We start from the raw sequence: 24,770 nt of genomic DNA, 5'->3' as shown, positions 1-24,770 counted from the left end.
TCTCAAAATACTATAATAAGTATTGGTTTAGCCCGAGGCCAAGCTGAAGCGATGCTAAGCGGTCCTTGGTGTCAGAAGATGCTAACTTGTGTATTTTTGTGAGCCCAATAAAATGAAAAGGACAAAACCATCTGGTGCCCAAGTTAGAACAAAGAAGACCAAGAGAAACATGAAAAGGCCAAAGCTATGACATTGAACATCTCCCAGGTCTGCATACTTCAGGAACAGTCACATCAAGTCACACATCTTTAATTTGTCTAGTTTTTATTGTTGACACATCTTGGAAACAAAAATCTCTCGCGGCCAGAGCTGCACGTCCGACACATCGGAGCTCACCGTTCTGGTGGACGTGACAAACATCAACACAACACGCCATCGATCTCAGCTCCTCCACATCATATGTAAAATTCTCTTACTTTAAATAAATATCCCTAACAGGCTAAAACATTCGTTTTCCAGATGGTGCAGATACCGGATCAGGGTCAATCCAGGTTCCAGTGGGACTCAGGTTCTGGCCGGAGTTCTTCTCTGCTTCCATATTTGATCATTTCTTTGAGAATGAAGAGGTGGATTCTGCTCTGAGGACTGATCTGGTTGGCCTCATCCAACAGTAAACGTCTGTCAGTATGGAAGAACCGACAAACCCGGAGCTGGAAGTCCCTCCCGTTCTGCTGTTGATCCTGGTTCTGTTCAGCCTATAAGAACCTGCTGAAGGTTTTGGGTTCGGAGGAACAACAGTTCCAGGATTTAGATGCGTCTTGATGAGATCATCCGCTGAATCAGGAGTGATGCAGCAGGAACCGGCAGGCGTGTGGGAACAGAAACCCACGCTGGGTTTATTTAGGTGTGGCTGTTGTCATACCTTCAGGGTGGAGATGTGCGTCCTGCCACCTGATCAGGGGGTATCGGTAGAGGTTTCTACCTGAGGTCGATCAGAGCCACATCCAGGAGAAGCAGGTAAGTCCTTCTCCACAGGGAGCTTGACGAAGGCTATGGCGGCCAGCTCCTTACAGAACTCTTCCAGGACAATGATCCCTTTGAGCAACGTCAGGTGTTCCTGTCTGGGGACACGCCCACAGGGGAGGGGTCAGGCAGAGCACACAGGTCACCTGTCTGTCTCACCAAACATCTCTGAGCTTATCTGATCATCTTCATCAATGCCATATTACTCGTTGAAGGCCTATCGGCTCAGAAAATACAGACAGAACAGACCTAACCTGAAGCTGAAGGAACCATCATGAAGTCATCCAGAAACAGTCAGAAACCTGGGTGTTGTTCAACTCTAAGATAACTTTTATCCCTTATATAAAATATGTGGTCAAAACTGCTTTTTATCATCCTAGAAATCTAGCTAGGGTCCGCCCACTACTCTGTCTTGCTAACACGGAGATGCTAATGCATCCTTTATCATCAGTAAATTGATTATTGTAGCGCCCTGCTAGCCGGTCTTCCAAAAACTAACATTAAGAACCTTTAGCTTCTCCAGAACTCGAGTTCTCAACAAGACCAGAATGCGGGCTCACTTCACCTCAATTTTAAAATCCCTGCATTGGCCCCCCGTATGCTTCAGGATTGATTTGTGATGTGAGGCTGTCCCCTGCCTATAGTGGGGCTGGCCCCCACCCATAGTGAGGCTGTCCCCAGCATATAGTGGGGTTGGCCCCCACCCATGGCGAGGCTGGCCCCCGTTTGTGGTGAGGCTGTCCCCCTCCCATGGCGAGGCTGTCCACCCGCCTATAGTGAGGCTGTCCCCCACCCATGGCGAGGCTGGCCCCCGTTTGTGGTGAGGCTGTCCCCCTCCCATGGCGAGGCTGTCCACCCGCCTATAGTGAGGCTGTCCCCTGCCTATAGTGGGGCTGGCCCCCACCCATAGTGAGGCTGTCCCCAGCATATAGTGGGGTTGGCCCCCTCCCATGGCGAGGCTGTCCACCCGCCTATAGTGAGGCTGTCCCCCACCCATGGCGAGGCTGGCCCCCGTTTGTGGTGAGGCTGTCCCCCTCCCATGGTGAGGCTGGCCCCCGCCTGTGATGCTGCATCTGGCTGGTTATGCAGCTATTCACAGAGAGGGAGGTTCCAAATATTATTTGCGTTTCCAATTACAAACATCTAGTTTTTGTGCCTCTTTCCTATTTCTCATTGTCTTTCCCCATCAATTATGGGATGGGAAGTGTGTACGTACAGGGAGGGGGGCTCTATTTTAATTTTTGTGCATGCTGTCATATTATTTATTGTGTTTTGTTTTAATGTAAAGCAATTTGTGTTACACTTTTATAGGAAAGGTGCTATTTAAATAAAGTTTGATTTGAACAGACAGACAGACAGACAGGCAGGCAGGCAGGCAGGCAGGCAGGTAGACAGGTACCCATTGTTGTGGCTCATTCCCAGCAGGTCTCTCCTGGTGTTCAACAGTCGGTCTGGCAGGTCTGGAATCTTCTGGATCCTCTGCATCATCTCACCCATCACCTGACGGACAGACAGCGGGATCAGCCTGACCCAGACGTCTGACTGCTCTCAGATCAGCCGTCAAGGTGACTCACCCTGATGAGGACAGAGAACAGCGACCTGGAGCAGGGAGACAGGGGGATGTACGGGTCCAGCAGGTATTCGTGCAGCAGAGGATGGCTGTAGGCCGACAGTCTGGACAGAACCGCCGTCAGCTGCAGGTTCAGCTCGTACGGCTGCAAACACACAGGTGAGTCGCTGCAGGCAGGTGAACGGCGTGAGCTCAGTTCAGCAGTTGTAGAGGTTAGGGTACCTGCTCCAGAATGCGTCCCAGCCGGTCGAACAGGACCTTCAACAGTGGGCCTTCAAAGAAGTGGGCCTCCTCTCCTGAAGGGCAGGGAAGGGCTTGTGGCCAGTCCCAGGACAGGGACAGAGTCTGACACTGGGTCACCTGAGAAGACCCACAGCCTTAGCACACCTGCTCTGCTGCTACGCCCACCTGGCAGACGCCGTGTTCACGTCTGAAACGTGCAAGTCCGCCATCGCATCAATGGTATCGTCTAGATCAGTGGTCCCCAACCGTTTTAACGGCGCAGACCGGTACGACGTCATACTACGTTTTTACTAACGGGACTTTAAGATGCGGCGGACGATTACTGTAGCGACGTTACCATGGAGGAGGAACAGAGACGTGACAAGACGTGCCCTGAGCTTTTATTTTGACACGCATGACATCGTACATCCTCCTCTCCCCTCCCCACATTCATGGCACTACGAAGAAGAACTGTCTGTTAAATGTAGCTTTCTTTTTTTTAAAGTGGAAGGCTCCTCTTCTGTCTCCTGGCTCTTTTCCACTTTGGCCAAGAAACTTTCCAGATGTTTTTTTTTTCTTATTTTGCTAGTTTCTGGGTTTTATTTTAGCGGTATCCTGTCATGTGACCCAGAAGAGCGCCTTGGCCTGCGTCAAGAGTGACACAGACGGATGGAACAGAGAATCTGGCAATTTTTCAAAATAAAACATCTTTCAGATTCCAAAATAAATAAAACAGAAGTCATGTAAGTTTTTTATTCTGTCTGTGCGGCCCGGTACCAAATGACCCATGGACCGGTACCGGTCAGCCGCCCGGTGGTTGGATGGGCTTTTGACAGTCTGCGATAACCGTCGTTAACTTCTGAGCGTTTATACTTTTCAAGTAAAGGGTTTCTGTTGAACATGAGGGACAGTTGGATCGTTCACCTGCTGCCTGTGCAAACGTGCAGGTAAACAGGAAGTGGAGCAAATTGCATTTGCTGGAGCTGCAAGATATTTCTTTCTAGTACCTTTCTGCATTTCCTTCTTTTTTTTGTTTATTTTTTTGTTTATTTTTTGATAACAAAGGAAGTTTTATTTTGGAAAACTACTGGATTCTGTTCCCCACATCCGCCTGTCTTGACGCGTCACATGACTTTGATCAGCTGCTAGGACTGCTAAGTTAGAAGGCTAAAAATCTAAAGAAATCCAAACAATAAAACATGTTTGGGGAGAAATGAGTCAACGAGGAAACTGAAGAAAAGACTTCGACTTAAGAAACACAAAGCTGCTGTTTCCAGACAAAACCAGGAGTTTTCATCAAATACGGATTTATTTTGTCTCAGAAACCAGAAGCTGCTCTGCCAGACTTTGAATGTTTTCAAACACGCAGATAATAACGTTGCAGACACGGTGGAGTCACGTTTATTTTTATATTTAGAAAATAACTGCGTCCTTTCATTTTTCTTTATTTTTACATCACACCTTAAAAGTCTGACTCAGCTAAAATTAGAGTCCGGTCGGTAGCATCAACTCTGACGGCTGGATCTTCATCACAAAGTCTGAGTTTAATCCAGAGAAAGAGAATGAAGATTCTTTCAAATAAAGTTTGCGACCTGCTGAACATGTTTCTGATCTGAGGAGACGCGTAAAAGGACATTAAATGGATGCGATTTCACAAAGTTAAAATCTAATTGATGTGAGCGTTTTACGACCATTATTTATGAGTCCACTGTCTTCTGAAGATAAAAACGTTGATGGTTTCTTAAAAAATTACATTTATATACATTTTCTTTGCAAAAATTGTTCAGATGCAATGCATTGTGGTCTATATGTGCAGAACTTTGTCTTTATGAACACGTTTCTATTGACAGAATCAAAGACAAAAGGGTCAGCGTTGGCAAGGTGGGGGTTCAGGGCCATGTCTTAGTGAGCCTCTGTGGGGTCTGCAGGCTTTTGTTCTCTTTTTTTGGTTTGTTTTTTACGGAGGAGAGTGATGTGAGGTCATGACATCACTGCGCTGACAAAAGATGAAAGTTTTATGTGGACTTTTTCTCAGATCAGAACCAGCATTAAAATGACCCAAGTCCCCTATGGACCAGCCATCCCCGTGGTAACAGACGTGTGTGTGTGTGTGTGTGTGCGTGTACACGCTCTGACCAGTGTGTGTGCGTCGTGGACGTAGGACTCGTAGCCTCCCTCCTGCAGCAGCTGGGACGATCGGACCTGGACAGGAACCAGACACAGGAAACTACAAACACAAGCAGAGTCAGGCTTCAGGACACGCCCGGCCGTCCTCGCCAGCAGCTGTGGTCACATGACTTTGGAAGGCAGTGGGTGGGTCCAATTTGGAGGGCTGCGTTCGTCCTGGGCTGCATTCCAAGGTTGCTTACGTCACAGCGCTGCCACAAGTGCTGTCCGAATTCAGCGACTCCTTCGAATGCGGCCAAAGGATACGGCCTCCTTTTCCCCCGATTTCTATGTATCCATATCCCAAGATGCATTGCAACCAAAGTGTGAAGCGGGACCCGGAGTTGAAAATAATTACACTTACAAGATTAAAAGTTGGATCAAATTCACGTCCTCTCTGTTCGGAACTCACGGTTGCTAGGCAACAGGACATTCGCAGATGTAACAGCTGGACTCGTCCAAATTCACAGCCGTTAAACATCCGGCCCCCAGCGGCTGTTGAAGGACGCCACCCTCCAATTTGGACACACCCGTCGTCTCATTATTGCATGTTCTGACCCGTCTGTGGCGCCCTCTCCAGGTCGGAGGAGCAGATTCTGTTGTCGGAGAAAACAGCTCCAATAGAAACTACAGCAGGAGCATGAAGAGGAGCAGGGGGGAGGTCTGCCCCACGAGGAGCTGACCTCTGACCCCAGACCTGCTGAGACGTCTGCGCAAAAGGAGGAGTGAGACGAGGTCACTCCTGCGTCTAGGGGAGCAGGAAGTCAGGAGGAGGGACAGAACTGACAGAGGCCTGTCCCCCTGACATCCATGTAACCACAGCTGCTTCATCATCATCATCATCATCATCATCATCATCATGGTTGAAAGGAGTCACCTGTTAACAATGTCTGCAGTGGATCCCAGTCCAGCAGGAGGAGGAGGAGGAGGAGGAGGAGCAGTGCAGGAGTCAGGAAGAGGAGGAGGGAGGAGCTGCGGGTCCGATAGGGTGTCAGAGAAGAAGGGGTCGTCCTCCAGGTCTCTGAAGGACAGCGGACAGCTTTCAGGTCCAGCTTCCTCCATTTCAGGGGGAGTCATTGCTGCACTTACTGGCTGTCCTCGCCGCTCTCGCTGCCGTCCACGGCTCGGTCCTCCTGACCCACCGACAGGTAGGAGCGACTCTGCAGAAAACTCAACACCAGAACATCCAAAATGTCCCTGTGGGGCTTCTGTAGGAGTTCCTCCACCAAACACAGAGACGTCATGCTAATCTGAGGACACAGGCGGGTTCAGGTCTTTTAGCTGGACACTCAAACCTGCAGGTGTGACGTTCACCTGTCGGCTCTCACCTGATCGGAGATGTGGTCGCAGCGCTGCAGCAGCAGAGGCATCAGAGGCGGGGTCTTTAGCAGGAAGTGGACCAGCTGATCCAACAGAGACGAGGACGTAAGCAGTCTGACAACGGCGCAGAGGACGGCGGTGGAGCCCAAGACCACCTGCTCACACCTGAACCACACACCCACACGTGAGTACCGCCCCCTTCAGGCCGCGTGCCCCACAGCAGATCTGCACTGAACCCCCCACTTCACGTGTGCGTGTACACTCGTGTGTTTGAGTGAATGCGCCTCCTCACAAAGCAGAACAATCACGGCCTGATCTTAGAGGCGATGATGATGAAGATCAACTTACGTGTGAATCAGCTGAGGATGAAGAGAGCTCAGGAGCCACGCCTGATGAAAACACCGAGCCACCTTCACTGCCAGCACCTGTAAACACACACAGAGATACAGAAACATCCAGAGAGGACGCCGTCCTGCAGCATCTCTGCAGAGACGAACCCGGAAAAGGTCCCCGCACCGTTCTACTACCACGCCTCAGCGTGGGAGGAAGACGCCTCAGAACGACGGAAAATCAACCGATCAGCTCTCAAAGCCCCGATTAACTGTTTGTCCTTCACCTTTAAATCATTAAAATGTCGTTAAAATACCAACAGATGGAGGAGAGGCCGAGCCGACGCCTCGCTGTCCCGAATGGAGACATCAAACGTTTGGGTGGAAGTCATCTTCAACGGCGGCCCCCAACCTTTAGAACGCCACGGACCGGTATGACGTCGACTAAGTTTTCACGGCCCGGTCTTTAAGATGAACTCTGAGCTTTTATTTTGACACGCATGACATCGTACATCCTCCTCTCCCCCTCCCCACACTCATGGTTCTACAAAGAAGAACTGTCTGTTAAATGTAGCTTTCTTTATTTAAAGTGGAAGGCTCCTCTTCTGTCTCCTGGCTCTTTTCCACTTTGGCCAAGAAACTTTCCAGATGTTTGTTTTTTACTCATTTTGCTAGTTCTTGGGTTTTATTTTAGCGGTATCCTGTCATGTGACCCAGAAGAGCGCCTTGGCCTGCGTCAAGAGTGACACAGACGTATGGAACAGAGAATTGGGCAATTTTTCAAAATAAAACATCTTTCAGATTCCAAAATAAATAAAAACAGAAGTCATGTAAGTTTTTTATTCTGTCTGTGCGGCCCGGTACCAAATGACCCATGGACCGGTACGGGGCTGCGGCCCCAGGGTTGGGGACCGCTGGTCCACAACACCCTCCTGAAAACAGCCACAGGTGTTTGCGTTTGTCCCACGGTGAGACGGCACTGAAGCATAAACAGAAACAAACCAGGACGAGTGGAACATCGTAAAGAAGAGGCGTGCGCAGACGGCTGATGGAAATGCGGCCTTGACCTAAACCGGGGAGTCGGGAATCAACCCACCGACCCTAAAGTCAGCAAACAGCGGTGGGGCCTTTGAGCTGCAGAACATGCGCACTGACTCTCCAAAAGAAGCTCGGCTAAGATAGAAACATCTGGAAACCTGCAGCAGTTTCTACCTGTGGAGCCTCTGAGGTGAGCTGATCCAGGAAGTCCAGCCACATGAAGAAACTGCGCAGGTCGTCTGCACACTCGGATTTGTCGTCTGCGCTGCACACACAGAGAGAGAAAGTCGTACCACCATGGAAACTATGTGTACAAACAGTTGATGTGTGTGTGTGTGTGTGTGTGTGGGTGTGTGTGTGTGTGTGTGCGTGAAAACTGATTTCAAAACTGTACATATCTATCACGTTTATTAGAGACGGTCCTTCTTAAAATGGTTCCGGTATTTCTTGGCATCATCTTCTCTGCATTACAATGAGGTGTCAAATTATCGCATTAATCGCCATGAATCTGTTACAGACATTTTACATCTTTTAATAGCATTAAACTTATTTCCACGTGTTCACGTCTGATCAGGCACACCTGGAGGGCGTGAGCCCCCTCGTACCACGATCATTTACAAAAATATGAATGTTGAATCCGTCATTCGGACTTTAGTCCCGTTATCTTTTTAAGTTTCAATCGTTTATCACAAAAAGCGTACTATTTTAAAGGCAGCGCGTCACGTTGTCATGGTAACATGACTTCCTCTCTGAGGAAAGTGATCGTCGTGACGACAGAGCATCACTTCAGAGGGAAGGTTAGCCTCCTAGCACGTGTTTTTGTCCAGATGATAAAGAAAAATGTATTTCCAAAAACAACCCAATAGTCTCCTCATCTCTTCCTTCCTGTCTTCTCTCCTTTCTTTATCCGTCTTGTTGTCATAATAAACTGTGGAATATAAAGTCTATCAGCACAGGAATTGTAGGATTATTAAGAAGTTCCAGGTCATTTTTTTGGATTGCTCAGAAGTCTTCTTCCTCTTTTTTTATATTTTGAATTAGAGACTCTGGACCTACGGAGCCCCTAAAGGGCCATTGATGAAAAAAAAAAAAAAACTGGAGGAAAAAAAAATTTTTTTGAAGTAAAAAAAAATTTTTTGGGAGTAAAACATTTTTTTTTAAGTAAAAAAGAAAAAAAATTACTGGTGCGCACCAGTTAGTTTCAGGTGCGCATCAGTTAGTTTCAGGTGCGCACCAATTAGTTTCAGGTGACATTAAGACATAGTCAGTAATATTTCGTGTTTTCAGAAAGTTTACAAGGTCTGTATCCTCAACTTTAGCCATTCTAAAGACAACTGTAGCTACTTGGTGCACAATGAGCAAGCAAGTCGACTATCTGATATCTTCTGATACTAACTGGTGCGCACCTGAAACCAACTGGTGCGCACCTGAAACTAACTGGTGCGCACCTGAAACTAACTGGTGCGCACCTGAAACTAACTGGTGCGCACCAGTTAGTTTTTTTTTCTTCTTTTTTTTTTTACTTCAAAAATTTTTTTTAACTTTTTTTTTCCTCCATTTATTTTCTATCAATGGCCCTTTAGGGGCTCCGTATGGACCTGATGGTTTTTTATGTTTTCCCAAATTGTTATGGATAGAAAAAAAAGAAGACAGTTGTAATAAAAAACTACATAAAGCCATTTTTCTTTGCTTTACTTTGACCTTTTTTGGAGGCTTTTCACAGCAAAATCATTCCCATTAAATAATTAGGAGGAATTGACCCACAAACAAAATGACACCATTAATTACTTAAAATTGCTCTTAAACAGAAATATTTGTGTGAATACATACAATACACACACATGTGACACGTCATGTAACGCGACTGTCAAATAGTTTGAATCCGACGCCTCGTGTTTCACGTCACTTTATTTTTCACACATAATCCGGTTCTTATCACCTATTTAAAGTTATTAATATTTGTGCTAATTATTTACCAAGTAACACGGATGAAGTGCTTATTGAATATGCTTTGAGGATATTAAAACACTGCTGCAGAAATCCTCATCACCCGTCAGAGCTTATTGTTTGCTATCAAAGGCTCTCATATTCCAGAAGCCCGTTCCATGTCCCGCGGCGTGCACGTGCACGTGTACCTCCAGGGCGTGTGCGGCCAGCTCTGCAGCGCTGCAGCATCCAGCGTGTCTGCAGGCAGCAGGGCGTGCAGCTCCTGCAGCCTCCCGGCCAGCAGCTCGGCCAGCTGCGTGTCTGCGCTCAGCAGCTCGGCGGAGGGCCCCCCCGGCAGGCCGGACAGCAGCAGGAGACTCTGGCGGGCCTTCAGGCGCACCGACGCCCTCTGAAACAGCAGCGTGAACACCTCAACAGGCAGGAAGCCGTGTGTGAGCAGAACGGACACGGATGCCAAATACGGCATTCCTTTCATTTGGATTCACACCATCACTTCTCCAGTTGTTTCACAATTTTTAAACGTATTTTTAGTAATTTATTTGACGAAGATAAACACTTTTTATATTAGTGACTTTCAGGAATACTTGCATCAAAAACACAAAAATTATGTGGTTCTGTTTCAAAAAGACTTGATTCATTGATTTGGTGAATCTATAGATTTTAAATACAGTGGTGGACAAAATAGTTGGTACCCCTCAGTTAAAGAAAGAAAGTCCACAATGTTCACTGAAATGACTTGAAACGTTAAAAGTAACAATAAATTACAATGTATTGAAAATTAAATAATTAAAATCAGCCATTACTTTTGAGTTGTTGATTAACAGAATTATAAAAAAAAAAATTAAACAAACTACTGAAATAGGGCTGGACAACAATGATGGTTCCTCCATAAAAGACTGAGAACTAATTGCCCAGGGGGTCATGATGAACTCAGGTATGTCCTTTGATTGACATCACAGCTGTTTTCAAACCCAGAATCAGTCAGTCTGTCTATTTAAAGGGAGACAAATAGTCACGTTGCTGTTTGGTGAAAAGTAGTGAACCACACTGAACATGGACAACAGAAAGAGGAGAGAATTGTCCCAGGACATCAGAAACACAGTTATAGACAAACATGGTAAAGGTAAAGGCTATAAAACCATCTCTAAGCAGTTTGAAGTTCCTGTGACCACAGTGGCACATATTATTCACAAGTTTAAGACCCACGGGACAGTAGCCAACCTCCCTGGACGATGGAAGAGGAACATTGATGACAAATTGAGGAGACGGATAGTTGGAACTGTATCCAAAGAGCCCAGAAGAACCTCCAAAGACATTAAAGGTGAACTCCTAGATCAAGGTACATCAGTGTCAGATCGCACCATTCGTGGTTGTTTGAGCCAGAGTGGACTTCATGGGAGACGACCAAGGAGGACACCACTGTTGAAAGGAAATCATCAAAAAGACAGACTGGAATTTGCAAAAATGCATTCTGGGAGAATGTCCTTTGGACAGATGAGACCAAACTGGAGCTTTTTGGTAAGACACATCAGCTCTATGTTGGTAGACTCAGAAATGAAGCATCCGACCAAAAGAACACTGTCCCTACTGTGAAACATGGAGGAGGCTCAGTTCTGGTTTGGGGCTGCTTTGCTGCATCTGGAACAGGGGGTCTGGAAGTTGTGAAGGTAAAATGAAATCTCCAGATTATCAAGGCATTCTGGGTAGAAATGTGCTGCCTAGTGTCAGAAAGCTTGGTCTCAGTCGCAGGTCATGGGTCTTCCAACAGGACAACCATCCAAAACACACAGCCAGAAACCCCCAAGAATGGCTCAGAGAAAAGCGTTGGACGATTCTGAAGTGGATTCTATGAGCCCAGATCTGAATCCCATTGAACATCAGTGGAAGGAGCTGAAACATTTGGAGAAGACACCCGTCAAACCTGAGACATCTGGAGCAGTTTGCTCATGGGGAGGGGGCCAGAATACCTGTGGGCAGGTGCAGAAGGCTCATTGACAAATACAGAAACCGTTTCATTGCAGTGATTGCCTCAAAAGGTTGAGCAACAAAATATGAAGTTATGGGGACCATCAGTGTTGTCCAGCCCTATTTCATTTAATCTTCACTAAATTTTTGATTTATTGTTCCTTTTGAACGTTTCAAGTCATTTCAGTGAACATTGTGGACTTTCTTTCTTTTACTGAGGGGAACCAACTATTTTGTCCACCACTGTAAATGGCTTTGAGTCTCGCTGGCTCCGCCTCCAGAAGGCTTTTTGTCCTAAAACTGGCGACTGAAACGTCTTTGAGTGACTTTGAAATCTCTCTCATGAAATTAAATCCATCAAACAGATTCAGTTTGAGAATTTTTCACCTTTTTTTTTTGCTTTTGATTCGAATTCTAAATGCTTACAACATTCCTCAACATTCTATCAATTTTAGATCAAACGACCCCAAAGGTCGGCTCCTTTCAGCTAACAAAGGGAACTGACCTGACTGCTGGTCAGCTTCATCAGAGCCCAAATGAGACCGTTCTCTGGGAACACAGGACTGGACCGGCAGGCAGCTGGTGGGACAGGGTTGGACTCGGCCAACTGGGGGAGGAGCGGCGCCGGGTTTTGATTGGACGCCGGTGTGCGGAGCTGCTGGTCCGGAGGCTGAAGGAAACGTGTGAGAGGCTCAGACGCTGCAGGTACGGAAACACAAAGGCTGGAGCGCTTTCTGACCTCCAGCACGTATCCGAGCACCTCCAGATCCTTCCTGACCGCCGAGCAGACAGCAAATAGGAACTGAGCTTCCTCCTTCTGTGTGAGGGAACCAGGAAGCCCACAGAGGCGGATCAGCTTCTGTAAGAGGAGGGCAGCTCAGGGACAAGGCGACCACGGCAGGAATCTGCACCACATGGACCTCCAGTCTGGGAGGAGGGGGTTTGGCTGCAACCAGTCTCCATTGCAGCTTGGCTCTCTTCTCCATTTTGTTTTGGACTTGGGGTTCTGTTTGTTATTTTGGCCTTGGTTCATCCTGAAGCCTTTTTGCTTCACTTTTAGTTCTTGTTGATTGTTTATTTATTTGTGAATAAATTTGTTATACTTTTGTATGGAGACATTTGTTTAGTGTTTTTGTTGATTTTAAACTTTGGTAGCCAAAAACTTTACTTTTTTATGTTCTGCCCCCTAGATACCCCCAGACACGGAAGGGGGCGTTACATAATTGGGGGCTCGTCCGGGATCGTTAACCACTTGGGTTTCTATAATTTCTTCATATTTCATATTTAGGTTTAGTTCAGATTTGATTGCATTTGGAGACTTTGGTTAACAGTTTTATGTTCACTGGGTAGACTTGTTTGGCCGTTTTTCTTTGTGGGCCAGAACTTGATGTTTTTTTTGTCAGTGACCTGTTGGCTTTGGAAACCAAGAGCCTTTTTTTAAAGAGCAGTTGTTGTCTGAGCAGGGAATGCTCCAACCCGCAGGCAGACCTTGGCTGGAGAGGTCAGTTGGAGGTGGTGTAGGCGACGGCCTAGGAGTGGAGGCTACTGCAGGTGTTGCCAATGGGGGCGTAACACAGACCAACATTTTCAAACAGTGAGGGAGGAAAAAGGATCTCTGCTGCTGAAATCCTGAAAGCGTGAAATACTTGAACAAGGTCTGGAAACTTTGGATAATTCAGGAAAACTTTAGCGTGATCATCGTACTATGAAGAGATCTGTGGCTGATTCAGAGACACACGGTTGGTGCAGATGAAGGCAGAAATAGGAAGAATTCAACTCCATCCCACTAAGACAGCAGCTGCTGCTGAAAGACCATCACAAAGCAGATTGGAAGCTGCTGGACTGTCTTCAGAGTCCAAACCAGGGTTATTAAACTTTTTCGCTCAAAGGGCCAAGATCTAAATGTGATCCCAGTCCGTGGGACAAATACAATAATTTTTAGCATGTCATGAAATAAAAACAGATAATAAATAATATAGTTTGTTATTTTTGTGTATTTGGTACTTTTCAAGGTAACACACATTAGTGAGACTAAAATGTTAGTAACATTTTTCTTTGAATCTCTCTCTCGATCTCCATTCTCTGCAATTAACGCCAAACTTTCATAGCTATCCAATGAGGCGCTGTCCTGTGCTGCCGAGGCATCATGAGGGTGGCTTAGTGTGACAGAGGTTTAGATTGGAACTCCCTAGAATTTGTCTTTTGCGCCTCGCCTCTGTGTTTGGATAAAACTGTGTGTTCAGTCTCGTAGTGGCGGCGTATATTGTACTCTTTCAGTACAGCCACGGACTGCTGACAAAAAAGACAAACAGCCTGAGAAGAGATTTCTGGAGAAAAATAATCCTCCTCCCATATTTTTTAAAATGCCTCTTATCCGTTTGCTACTGCCGTTGTCGCTCCATGAGTGATGGGAAAGGTTAAGAGGTTTTAACTAAACACCCTGCGGCCTCTACAGGCATGACTTGGTCGGCCAAGAGACAACATTTGGTGGGTCAAATTTGGCCCGCGGGCCCTACTTTGGGCACCCATGGTCCAAACGGTGGAAAGAAATTGGGATCAAATGTGTGTGCATCTCCAGGCCTACAGTCTACAGCAGGGGTCGGGAACCTTTTTGGCCAAGAGAGCCATAAACGCCACATATTTTGAAATGTAATTTCAAAAGAGCCATACAATAATGTAGCGTCCCTTTCCCACACTGAGGCACGGAGACTTAACCTCTTTTAAGGTTCTTTATTCCGGTTACTGCAGACCGCAACGAACGCCGTACAATTAATTCAGCAACTCCTGAATCTCTCCCGCCGAGACGAGACGAGAGCGCTTCTCCGAACTTTATATTCACCTGCTCCCGCTCCAGCCCTCCCATTTCCCTTATTCGGCCCATAGCTGAACCCCATTGGTCCAAATTACCTAACAACAGGCTGAGCGACAGAACTGAGAGCCAATCAGATCTCTGCTTGATGCGTTTAAGGAACTCCAGAACTTATAACGCGGCCCAACAGCCACCCAGTCCAAGTCAGTAAGCAACGATATATTTAAAACTAAATATACAAATGAATGTGTGCATTTGATGTAATTTCAACATTTTTAAAGTACAATAAGTCTGTGGATTCTTTTTAATAACATTGTTATGCTGTTGCTAATAAATGATGAGTATTTCTCGTAGTAGTTTTGCTGATGGTCTAGTCTGGTTGATACGTGGCGAGTTTCTGCTTCATGCAGGCGTTGAGACGTTAAACGTCATCGTAGGTCTGAATGTTCTGTAGATGTGACAAAGACTGATCACATGCAGACGGGGAGCCAAACACACACCCACACGCTGCAGTGAGTGACGGGCAGCGGGTTTTAGGTTTTTACAATCCCTGCGCGATTCACCTGCTGCCAGTCCCCACAACACCTCAGCCCCACCCTCTGCTTTCTTCTTCACACATCCCGTCTCCGCATCTGCGCACTCTTTCTCAGAGACGGGAGCGCGCAGTTTTAGCCACTGCAATTCACAGGTTTCCAGCTGGTACAAACTCTGTGAAATAATAGATAATTGTAAACTTATAGTGGTGGCGCAGATTTTTCTCTCCAAGCACCGCTACTACTGCGCGCCTCTGGCATCGCATCGGCCCGAGAAGGACCTGTCTAATGAAAAAAAAAAAGTATAATTAAAGATTTGTCTGCGAGCCACATGTGACCATCAAAAGAGCCATATATGGCTCGCGAGCCATAGGTTCCCGACCCCTGGTCTACAGCAAAAGTCTGTTTGGGCAAAGTGAGGAAGTGGTCCACAGATGAGCTGTGAATGTGTGGGAACTACCTGCACAGGTCTGTAAACGTTCACCAGCTGCAGCAGAGGCTTCTGCATCTGAGAGAGCAGCTTCCAGAAGAAGATCAGCACCTGCTGCAGCATCCCAGGAGGATACTGGGGAGGAGGAGAAGAAAACAACGCTGAGCCCCCACACCACACATGTCTGCAGCATCATCGGTCCAAATCAGGTCGTCTCAGATCATGCTAATAAAAGGGATTTAGAGGCTGAATGCTGAACCGTTCCTGCTGCAGATCTACATCTGGACCGGTCTGATCCACACGTGATCCCCACCCGACTAAGAAGTCTTTTCAGGGAACTTATGTTAGCCAGATACCAGACACTGAACACCAGTGGAAAAAAGAAACCTCTGTAAAATTATCAAAAGAAGTTTTCAAACGTGACCAAAGACAAAAACATGAACCTGAGATCCAGAACCCAAAGCCAGGAACACCCTCCCAACAGAACATTTCCTAAGTTTAGGTCCAGACACGAGCTTAAAGCGAGCAATTGAGCGAGCGAATGAGCGCCTCTGACTGCAACAGGAACTGGACTGAGCAGGTGAGACACCTTACTTTTGGCTCCAGCAAAATGAAGCTAATTCAGTCGCCATTTTTCCGTGATACGGGTTCCGCCATTTGGAGCCAGTCGTCAGGGATCGGTCCGATTCGGTCTGAGTCACGTTTCTATGGCAACAACTACTGTCGCCCCTCAGGGAGTGAGCTCGTCCACACCCCTCCTACTGAAAGCAGCTCAGTAGAATCTGTCCATCAAACGTTAGAGGTTGGGGCCAGAGGGCACCACATGCTTTTACTGAGGCATCTGATTGTTCAGTTTATAATTTGAATCTGATTGGTTACTTTATAATTTGAATAACTTGCAATAAAGAAAAAATATCGTGGAAAAAAATAAAGATGATCAAGAAGATGTTTAAAAAAAAGGTATCAGAGCCAAAATGGTTCTACTGACCAATAGAATGACTGACTTAGTAACACCTGTTTATTTCTCTATAGAGGTCTACAGGATTTTGGCCTTTACGGAACCAGCAGGTACTTCCTGTTTGGAACGCCAGGGGGAGGGGCCACTTTGTCCAGTTCTCTTTTACAGTCAATGGTGCGTGCGTTTGTTAGTTAGTGCATCTCCACATGTTCCTTGGTCTCCCTCGTTTTGTCTTCTCTTGAGGGATTCCAGCTCAGGGTCTGACGGGTGATGTTGGATGTCGTCTTCCATTGGCGCGTGGTTCGTTCTTTCGCCCAGTGGATTTGAAACTGATGGACGTCTGTCATCTCTTGATGGTGGTTTTTGTTGACTTGATGTTCAGGTTGAACAGGTGAATCGTGGTGCTCTTTGTGATGAGGTGGGATCTTCACATGCTGTTGTGCTCTTGATTTTCCAATGCAGGTTTTTATGTCCATATCCATTCCTCCACATTGGTTGACCATAATTCCTAGATACGTGAAGGTCTCCACTTCTTCTAAGGTTGTTGTCACCAATCTTCAGTGGCGCTGGGTTGGAAGAGTTGATCTTAAGGATTTTGCCCTTCTGGTGTGGATATGGAGCCAACGTGGGAAGGGAAGGATGCAACATTTGACGTTGTGTCATGCTTTTTAATGTCAGCTGTGTGAGTCCAGGTCATTTAGCTGTGACCAGAGGGTCCACTGGATGCTGTTTTTCTTTCAGTCACCCAGCTGATGGCCAAGAACAAAAACCGAGGTAAGAGGCATCCGTGATGTACACCAGTCCTTACATCAAAGCGTCTAGTTAGCTGGCTTCCATGGACGACCTGGAAGGACATTCCCTCACAGGAAAGTAGATCTGAAGTGGATCAACATTAGGCAGAGACCCAGCAGATCCCTGACCTTTGACCGAATGTTGCTTCACTCTGCCTTAAACAAACACAGCAACCGTTGCTGATTGTTCTCTCTTTTTCCCCCCCTTTCTCCCCAAACACTGAGGCGGTCTACAAGAAGGGCATGAGTAGACTTTACTTCCTGAGGAGACTCAGGTACTTCAATGTTTACAGCAGGATGCTCCACATGTTCTACCGGTCGGTCATGGTGAGCTCCATCTTCTTTGCCGTCGTGTGCTGGGGCGCTGGCGTCAAAGCAAAGGAGGCCAACAGGCTGGATAAACTCATCAAAAAGGCAGGGTCTGTTGTTGGCTTCAAGCTTGCCAATCTGGAGGAGGTGGTGGGGGACAGACTGCTGGCTAAACTGTGGACCATCATGGACAACCCCTCCCATGCTTTAGCAGCAGTCTCACTCACGCCCGCGGTGCTAAGGAACGGTACAGGAAGTCATTCCTGCCATCCGCCATTAGACTCATCTGGTAGCCATGTGTGTACATGTACATTTCTTCACTGTATATTTCATATTTATCTTATTTCATGGTGCTGCTACTACAACTGAATTTCCCTACGGGGATTAATAAAGTTGATCTTAATCTTTGCCAGAATCCTCCCCATCTGAATTGATCACTAGCTCTTTTGAGTTCTCACACCAGATCTGAGCTTACCTGAGCCTTGGCCAAAGTGCTCAGAGTCTCCAGCAGTTTGTGCTGCAGCAGATACTCCAAACAAGGTCCCATGTCCTCCACAGCCTGGAGACACAAGCGCAGCGTCAACACAAAACAGCAGCACTCCGCCATGCTGAGGGACGCCAAAGCCCTCCAACCCTCAGCTCACTCACCTGCTGTTTCTCCTCATAAACCAGGATGTCCAACATCTGTCTGAGACGCCAGGGGATGTCCGTCTGTCCTACAGGTCGGCTGTCATCTGGACCAAGAGACAGACGAAAACCCATCAAGTTCAGCGCCGGTGTGTCGAGCAAAAGTCAGAGCAGCAGCCACTCACCTGTTGTTTCAATGTAGTAGTTAGTTACGGACTTCCAGTTATCCACAAACGAGTCCAGCAGATCCGCCGTGGGTTCCCTCTGATGGACAGACAGATGTAGGAGTGATTGGTGGAACAATATCCTTGTATTTTGTGATGTGTTCAGGTCCCGTCTCCAGGCACAAAGCTATAAACGCGCTGGTCCGAGTCAGAGAGAGGATCAACAAGTTCAAGAACAAAAACCTTATCAAAATCCCTCCATCCTTTATCTGAAGCTACGTTGTCCTGGTCAGGGTTACGGGTTGCTGGAGCCTATCCCAGCCACCGAAGGGCAAAGGCAAGGGCACACAAACGCCACGCAGAAAGGACCCAGGATGCGTTAACCAGGAACCCCCTGAGGGTTTGGTGTAAATGTATCCAACCAGGACAGGAGCAGCAGGGTTCCGCTGGAGACAGGAGATGGACGACTTCCTTCAAAATAAAGGGAGTCACAGTAAAAACGGTCGTTTGACCCCATGACTCAGTCAGCCTCGTCTGTGGAACCAGCCCACCCACATCTGGCAGGGAGGGGTCACAGAAGCTGTTCAGATCAAACAGTAGGGATGTGAAGGATGCAGACAAAACTCTTTTTTATCACATCAATGGGGAAGCAGACTGCCAGTTCCTTTTCTTTTGTTCGTCTTCATGAACATGTGATGCAAACAAAGTGACGTCCAATCAAAAGCCTTCAAAGGGCTGAGGCTGGACCACAGTGAGGGATGTGTTGTTTTCACTAAACAGGTAGTGTGAGCCCTCGTGGACCCTGACGTCCTCTGGTACCGGCCTTCCCAAAAGTCAGAACTAAAACATACGGCGAGGCCTCGTTCAGTTATAATGGACCTCGCCTGTGGAACCGCCTCCCAGCATGCCTCATGTTTTTAAGTTCCGCCTTTTTAATCTAACTTTTAGTTAAAATGTAAGAACTTAGTTAATATTTTAACCATTTATGTTCTCTTTTTATTAATTTGATATATGTCTATGTATATATAAAGATTTAATATCTTCATTTACATTTACCATTTTATATCTATTAAGGTTTATTTATTTACTTCTTTGGTTATTTATCTATGTTAATTGTTATTTGATTCCTTTTCCATATTATAACTCCAGTGTCTTCCTCATTGGGATCCTCCTGGCTATTTGTCTAGATCTGGGGGGGTCCTGTGGTAGTGTACTCTGGGAACTAGAGTGGGGGGGGGTCACTGATGTGGTCCCCAAAACATTGTTTCCCTGCATCAGAACAAAGCCAAGTTTCTACATTGCATCATTTTTATCATTTTGTGTGTGTGTGTGGGGGGGGGGGGGTCGGCATTTCTTTTTCTTTTAGATTTGAGTGACTTGAGTAGTAAAAGTGCTATACAAATAAAGTTTGATTTGATTTATGTGATAACCTGTTTTTTACGGCGCTTCAAACAAGAATAAATAATATTAATATATAAGAATAAATATGAATAGATAATATGAAACACTTTTCTAACCACAAAGAACCAAACAGCTTTGATTCCACTGAGCAGCACCGTCTAGTCTGGGTTTTCCAGTGTTTCCATTGTGTTTCCATTGTGTTTCCATTGTGAAATAGACCCATTAAGGAAGAGAAGAGACTGTCTGCGCTGAACTGAAGCAGACCCAATGGGGAACCCTGTGGAACCCCAGAGGAACCCAGACAGGCTGGAACTGGAGAAGCTCCTGAAACCCTGAAGAACTGGCGTCCGCACCTGTGCTCAGGTAGAACCTTCAACATTTCATCCCAAACAGGAACAGCAGGTTAGTCCCACTCAAGCGCGCGCGCACGCCTCAACACGTCATCACCGAGCAGAACCCACCGACTCTCCTCTAGAACCACAGGGCTCAGGTGTGACAGCGCGGTCACGTGATCGGCGCCGTCACCGTGAACAACAACACAGCTAACGTTAGCATGTAGCTTCACGGCCCCGCGGCAGGACGCGCAGACCCGGGACCGTTGACTGGTCTGCGGTCCGCGCCGCTGCTGGAGGCTCCTCCGGGTTTTGGACCGGAGCAGGACCAAACTTTTGGCCGCGGACCCGAACTTTGCCAAAGTTTTCCCCCGACCCGAACCCGCCGGGCTGGCCGGACCGGCACTCACCGTCTCCAGCGCGTTCAGCAGCATGCTGGTCAGCTTGCCGAACGCCTCCATCCTCCCCGAACACCCGACCGAACCGGGTCAGCAGCACCACATTTTGACCAACAACCCGAGAAAACACTCCTCGCGGCTCCAACCACCGCTTCCGCCTGTACTTTCAAAATAAAACTGCGACGTGTCCGCTTCCGTTTTCCAGAGATCAAAGATGAGCCGACAGTAAAGACTGTTGTGTGAAGCTGTGACTCACTGTTGTGTTGCTGTTGTGTGAAGCTGTGACTCACTGTTGTGTTGCTGTTGTGTGAATCTGTGACACACTGTTGTGTTGCTGTTGTGTGAACGCTGTGGCTCACTGTTGTGTTGCTGTTGTGTGAAGCTGTGACACACTGTTGTGTTGCTGTTGTGTGAAGCTGTGACACACTGTTGTGTTGCTGTTGTGTGAACGCTGTGGCTCACTGTTGTGTTGCTGTTGTGTGAAGCTGTGACACGCTGTTGTGTGAAGCTGTGACACACTGTTGTGTTGCTGTTGTGTGAAGCTGTGACACACTGTTGTGTTGCTGTTGTGTGAATCTGTGACACACTGTTGTGTTGCTGTTGTGTGAACGCTGTGGCTCACTGTTGTGTTGCTGTTGTGTGAAGCTGTGACACACTGTTGTGTTGCTGTTGTGTGAACGCTGTGGCTCACTGTTGTGTTGCTGTTGTGTGAAGCTGTGACACACTGTTGTGTTGCTGTTGTGTGAAGCTGTGACACACTGTTGTGTTGCTGTTGTGTGAAAGCTGTGGCTCACTGTTGTGTTGCTGTTGTGTGAAGCTGTGACACACTGTTGTGTTGCTGTTGTGTGAAGCTGTGACACACTGTTGTGTTGCTGTTGTGTGAAGCTGTGACACACTGTTGTGTTGCTGTTGTGTGAAGCTGTGACACACTGTTGTGTTGCTGTTGTGTGAAGCTGTGACACACTGTTGTGTTGCTGTTGTGTGAAGCTGTGGCTCACTGTTGTGTTGCTGTTGTGTGAAGCTGTGACACACTGTTGTGTTGCTGTTGTGTGAAGCTGTGACACACTGTTGTGTTGCTGTTGTGTGAAGCTGTGACACACTGTTGTGTTGCTGTTGTGTGAAGCTGTGACACGCTGTTGTGTGAAGCTGTGACACACTGTTGTGTTGCTGTTGTGTGAAGCTGTGACACTCTGTTGTGTTGCTGTTGTGTGAAGCTTTGACACACTGTTGTGTTGCTGTTGTGTGAAGCTGTGACACACTGTTGTGTTGTTGTTGTGTGAAGCTGTGACACACTGTTTTGTCACTGTTGTGTCACATTCACACTATTGTGGGTCCAGATCCGTTTCACTGCGTTTCTTGTAGAACCAAATTGGGCCCAAAAGTTTGGAAAACCTAAAAAAAAGTTGAAACTAAAAACTGGTTTTGAAACTCTAAATGGAGAAAACCTCAAACAAACAATGAAAACGTGAACAAAGATTACTGTAAGTCCAATATAACCTTGTTTTGTTCAGCTTTAAATGTTCAGTTTTTAATTTCAAAACTTTAATTTTAACCTTGAAATTCTTTTTTTTAATTGTCGATTTTTCCTCTTTCTAACCAGAAATCGTCTGTTTCGGTCAAATTCCAGGAGTTTGGTTCTCCGGGTTTTTGATGCTTCAGAAGCCGGATATATTTATTAATGTATATGTTTTTTATTTAACATTTGCAGAATACAATACAAAGACACATCATTTAGAACAATACAACATGAGAACAAAGCACCGTTCTGAATCCAGTATGTTTTACTGTATAGTATAAGCGAGCGGTTTTAGGGATGGGCTGTGGGTTACAGGCTTCGGTCACAGAGCAAGGCCTGAGGGGGCAGACATGTCAGCACTTAAATCTCCTTCAGGCAGATTTAAAACAGTGCTGGGTGACCACAGGAATTTACTTTTGGTCCAAAGGTTTCTCCTGATAAACTGATTCCATGTCGGATCTCAGTTCAGCTTTTTTAAAGCTGCTGGACTGAACTTAACATTCTTTGCTTTTGGCTTCAGACTTTGGATGTTTGAGACACGGAAAAGGTTTCCTCTTTTGTGAGTTTAAAGCAACACACAGACCAGGAAGTGCAGAGACCTGTGACCAGACCTGTGCATGTTGGAGGGAGTTCCTCTGTCTGATGGAGCCACAAAGCTGCAGGGTGGAGGCTGTTTGTGTGTGTTGCATCTTGCACGGGCCTGTTTGTGTGTGGTGGGTTTGTGTGCTCAGCCGGCTTCATGCATGTTGGTGTGTGTGAGTCATGTGCAGGCGAGGTGTTGGCAGCAGCTGTTGTGTCAGGTGGGCGTGTCTTGTGTGCTGCGGGGAAGGGGTGGGGCCGGTTTCACAGGTCCAGTTACCTGCTGCCCCTTTCCTGTCGTCAGTCTGTGAAAGCTTCTCTCCGAGGACGAACACACGACAGACGCTGAGGGTGAGTTGAGCTGCAGGGTCGTGGCTTTCTAAGGTCATCTACCTGAACTGGAGAGCCTCTCTGTTCTTCTCTCCATGACACACCTGAGCCTGGCGGTGTGTTGTCTTTTTTCCGTTTGCTGGTGGTTCTGAGGCCTCACAGAAACACCAGTTCTTCCCTCAAAGCAGACATGCTTTGTTCTGAAGTATTGAGTCATTCTGCAGAAGAACGGCCATAAAAGGCAAACGCCAGCAGCCGCTGCTCAGAGCAGGTCGCCCTGATCAGTTTCTGCTCCCGTTCATATCAGACATATAAGGTTTGCTTCTTTTGCTCAAGATGACGGGTGTGACTTCAAAAGAGGGTTTGGTCTCTGCTGAAGCTCGTGTAAAATGCAACGGGAAGACTGAAAAACTCGGACTCTCCTTCTCCCTGAGGCGGATGCAGGGCGAGCATACCTCGCCTGGTTTAACCCCTCGACCTTAAAAAAAGGAAAAGATGCTCAAATCGTTTAGCGTTTAATGACATCATCCTTTTTGTGGCTCCTCCCACTTCAGGTAGCATCATGGTCCACCATCCACAGTTCAAACGTGCGGGCAAGGAGGCTGGGCTTCAGGTGTGGCGAGTGGAGAACATGGATCTCGCTCCGGTTCCTGAGAACCTGTTTGGACGGTTCTATACAGGAGATGCCTACCTGGTCCTGAAGAGCACCAGCAACCGTGGAGGGAAGCTGCAGTATGACCTCCATTACTGGCAGGGTGAGTGTGAACCTGAGCAGCACCGGTCAAAGAGCTGTAAGGAACAGCAAACTGGAGCAAAAACTTCTGAGCTGAGTAGGAAGCTGTAGGAAAGAGTCCACCGGTCCTGAAGCAGCGGTAGGGGTCGTCAGCGGAACGATGCAAACACTCTGGCTTCGTGTGATTGGCTGGTCTCACTGCAGGTTCAGAGTGCTCTCAGGACGAAAGTGGAGCAGCAGCCATCTTTTCTGTCCAGATGGACGACTTCCTGGACGGAGCACCGATCCAGTACCGCGAGGTCCAGGGTCACGAGTCCACCACCTTTAGTGGGTACTTCAAAACAGGCCTCACATACATGGTAAACACACGGCCAGCCGTCCCGTTCCTGTCATGTCTGCGGCCATGGTGATGCCACTTCCTGTCTGTGCTAACTCAGCAAGGGGGAGTGGCCTCCGGATTCAAACATGTGGCGACCAATGATGTGGAGGTTAAGCGACTGCTTCAGGTCAAAGGTCGACGTGTGGTCAGAGCAACAGAGGTTCCTGTCAGTTGGGACAGCTTTAATCAGGGAGACACCTTCATTCTGGACCTGGGAGAGGTGAGACAGGTTCAGAGGTGAGACACGCACAGCTGAGCTAGTGCTCAACTCCGTCTGTGCTGTTCCTGCAGGAGATCATCCAGTGGTCTGGTGGCAAGAGCAACCGGTTTGAGAAACTCAAGGCCAACTTGGTGAGAAGCAACATCAGTCTGAGGCATGACAGCTCATCAGGTGACTGACTGACTCTCTGACAGGTGTCCAGGGACATCCGGGACAATGAGAGATGTGGACGGGCACAGATCGTGACCTGTGATGAAGGATCAGAACCGAAGAAGATGATAGAGGTGATGAACCCCGACGGCTTTGTGTTTTATGCACCGACTGGCAGAGGCGCCAGAAAAACACGAAACGGGTGAGGAGACGTCAACCGACCACCTGCTGTGTTGTGTTCAGGTTCTGGGGGAGAAACCGGATCTTCCTGAGTGTCAGAGCGACGACACACAGACAGACGCCTCCAACAGGAAGGCAGTTAAGCTTTACAAGGTGAGGCCCCCACCCACCAGGTGAGCAGGACGTTCTCCTCTGGCTTCCTGAGAAAAACTGGCCTGCCGTCTTCCTCCCAGGTGTCCAATGCTGGAGGGGACGTGGAGGTCACGGTGGTAGCGGAGGAGAACCCTTTCCCTCAGGATGCTCTGATGTCCAGTGACTGTTTCGTCCTGGACAATGGTGCCAACGGACAGATTTTCCTCTGGAAAGGTCAGAGCAGCTGCAGCGCGCTCGTGGAGGAAACGCACGTCTTCC

The 24,770-nt window shown here is 47.4% G+C and overlaps 2 protein-coding genes across 6 annotated transcripts in view; one reads left to right on the top strand and one right to left on the bottom strand.

The window, feature by feature from the left end:
* Nucleotides 1-247: 247 nt before the first annotated feature.
* LOC101175573 (protein FAM160B2-like) lies at nt 248-20,563 on the bottom strand. Its single transcript, XM_023958866.1, has 18 exons — nt 20,285-20,563; nt 18,163-18,241; nt 17,999-18,084; nt 17,826-17,909; nt 15,323-15,427; nt 12,260-12,379; nt 12,026-12,190; nt 9,744-9,943; nt 7,783-7,873; nt 6,590-6,666; nt 6,250-6,406; nt 6,011-6,171; nt 5,799-5,942; nt 4,892-4,982; nt 2,756-2,893; nt 2,538-2,678; nt 2,363-2,463; nt 248-1,061 (listed from the first exon to the last, which is right to left on the bottom strand). The coding sequence occupies exons 1-18, from the start codon at nt 20,333-20,335 to the stop codon at nt 896-898; spliced, it is 2,157 nt and encodes a 718-aa protein (XP_023814634.1). The 5' UTR covers nt 20,336-20,563; the 3' UTR covers nt 248-895.
* The window catches only part of LOC101158206 (gelsolin), a 10,199-nt gene continuing 5,493 nt past the window's right edge, over nt 20,065-24,770 (top strand). The window contains exons 1-9 of one of the 5 annotated variants that reach the window (XM_020706345.2): nt 21,480-21,753; nt 21,873-21,906; nt 23,252-23,452; nt 23,635-23,789; nt 23,868-24,029; nt 24,101-24,160; nt 24,224-24,313; nt 24,423-24,512; nt 24,593-24,725. In XM_020706345.2, coding sequence (XP_020562004.1) covers nt 23,260-23,452; nt 23,635-23,789; nt 23,868-24,029; nt 24,101-24,160; nt 24,224-24,313; nt 24,423-24,512; nt 24,593-24,725 — 883 coding nt within the window. In that variant the 5' untranslated portion in view covers nt 21,480-21,753; nt 21,873-21,906; nt 23,252-23,259. Of the gene's footprint in view, nt 20,362-21,479; nt 21,754-21,872; nt 22,719-23,251; nt 23,453-23,634; nt 23,790-23,867; nt 24,030-24,100; nt 24,161-24,223; nt 24,314-24,422; nt 24,513-24,592; nt 24,726-24,770 lie in introns of those variants that run through there. The other 4 variants (XM_020706343.2, XM_023958865.1, XM_011479743.3 and 1 more) reach the window with 4 other exon arrangements.

The sequence above is a fragment of the Oryzias latipes genome, chromosome 9, assembly GCF_002234675.1.
Source record: "Oryzias latipes chromosome 9, ASM223467v1".
NCBI lineage: Eukaryota > Metazoa > Chordata > Actinopteri > Beloniformes > Adrianichthyidae > Oryzias > Oryzias latipes.
Note: the sequence above shows the minus strand (reverse complement) of the source record. Positions and strands in the feature narration are given on the sequence as shown.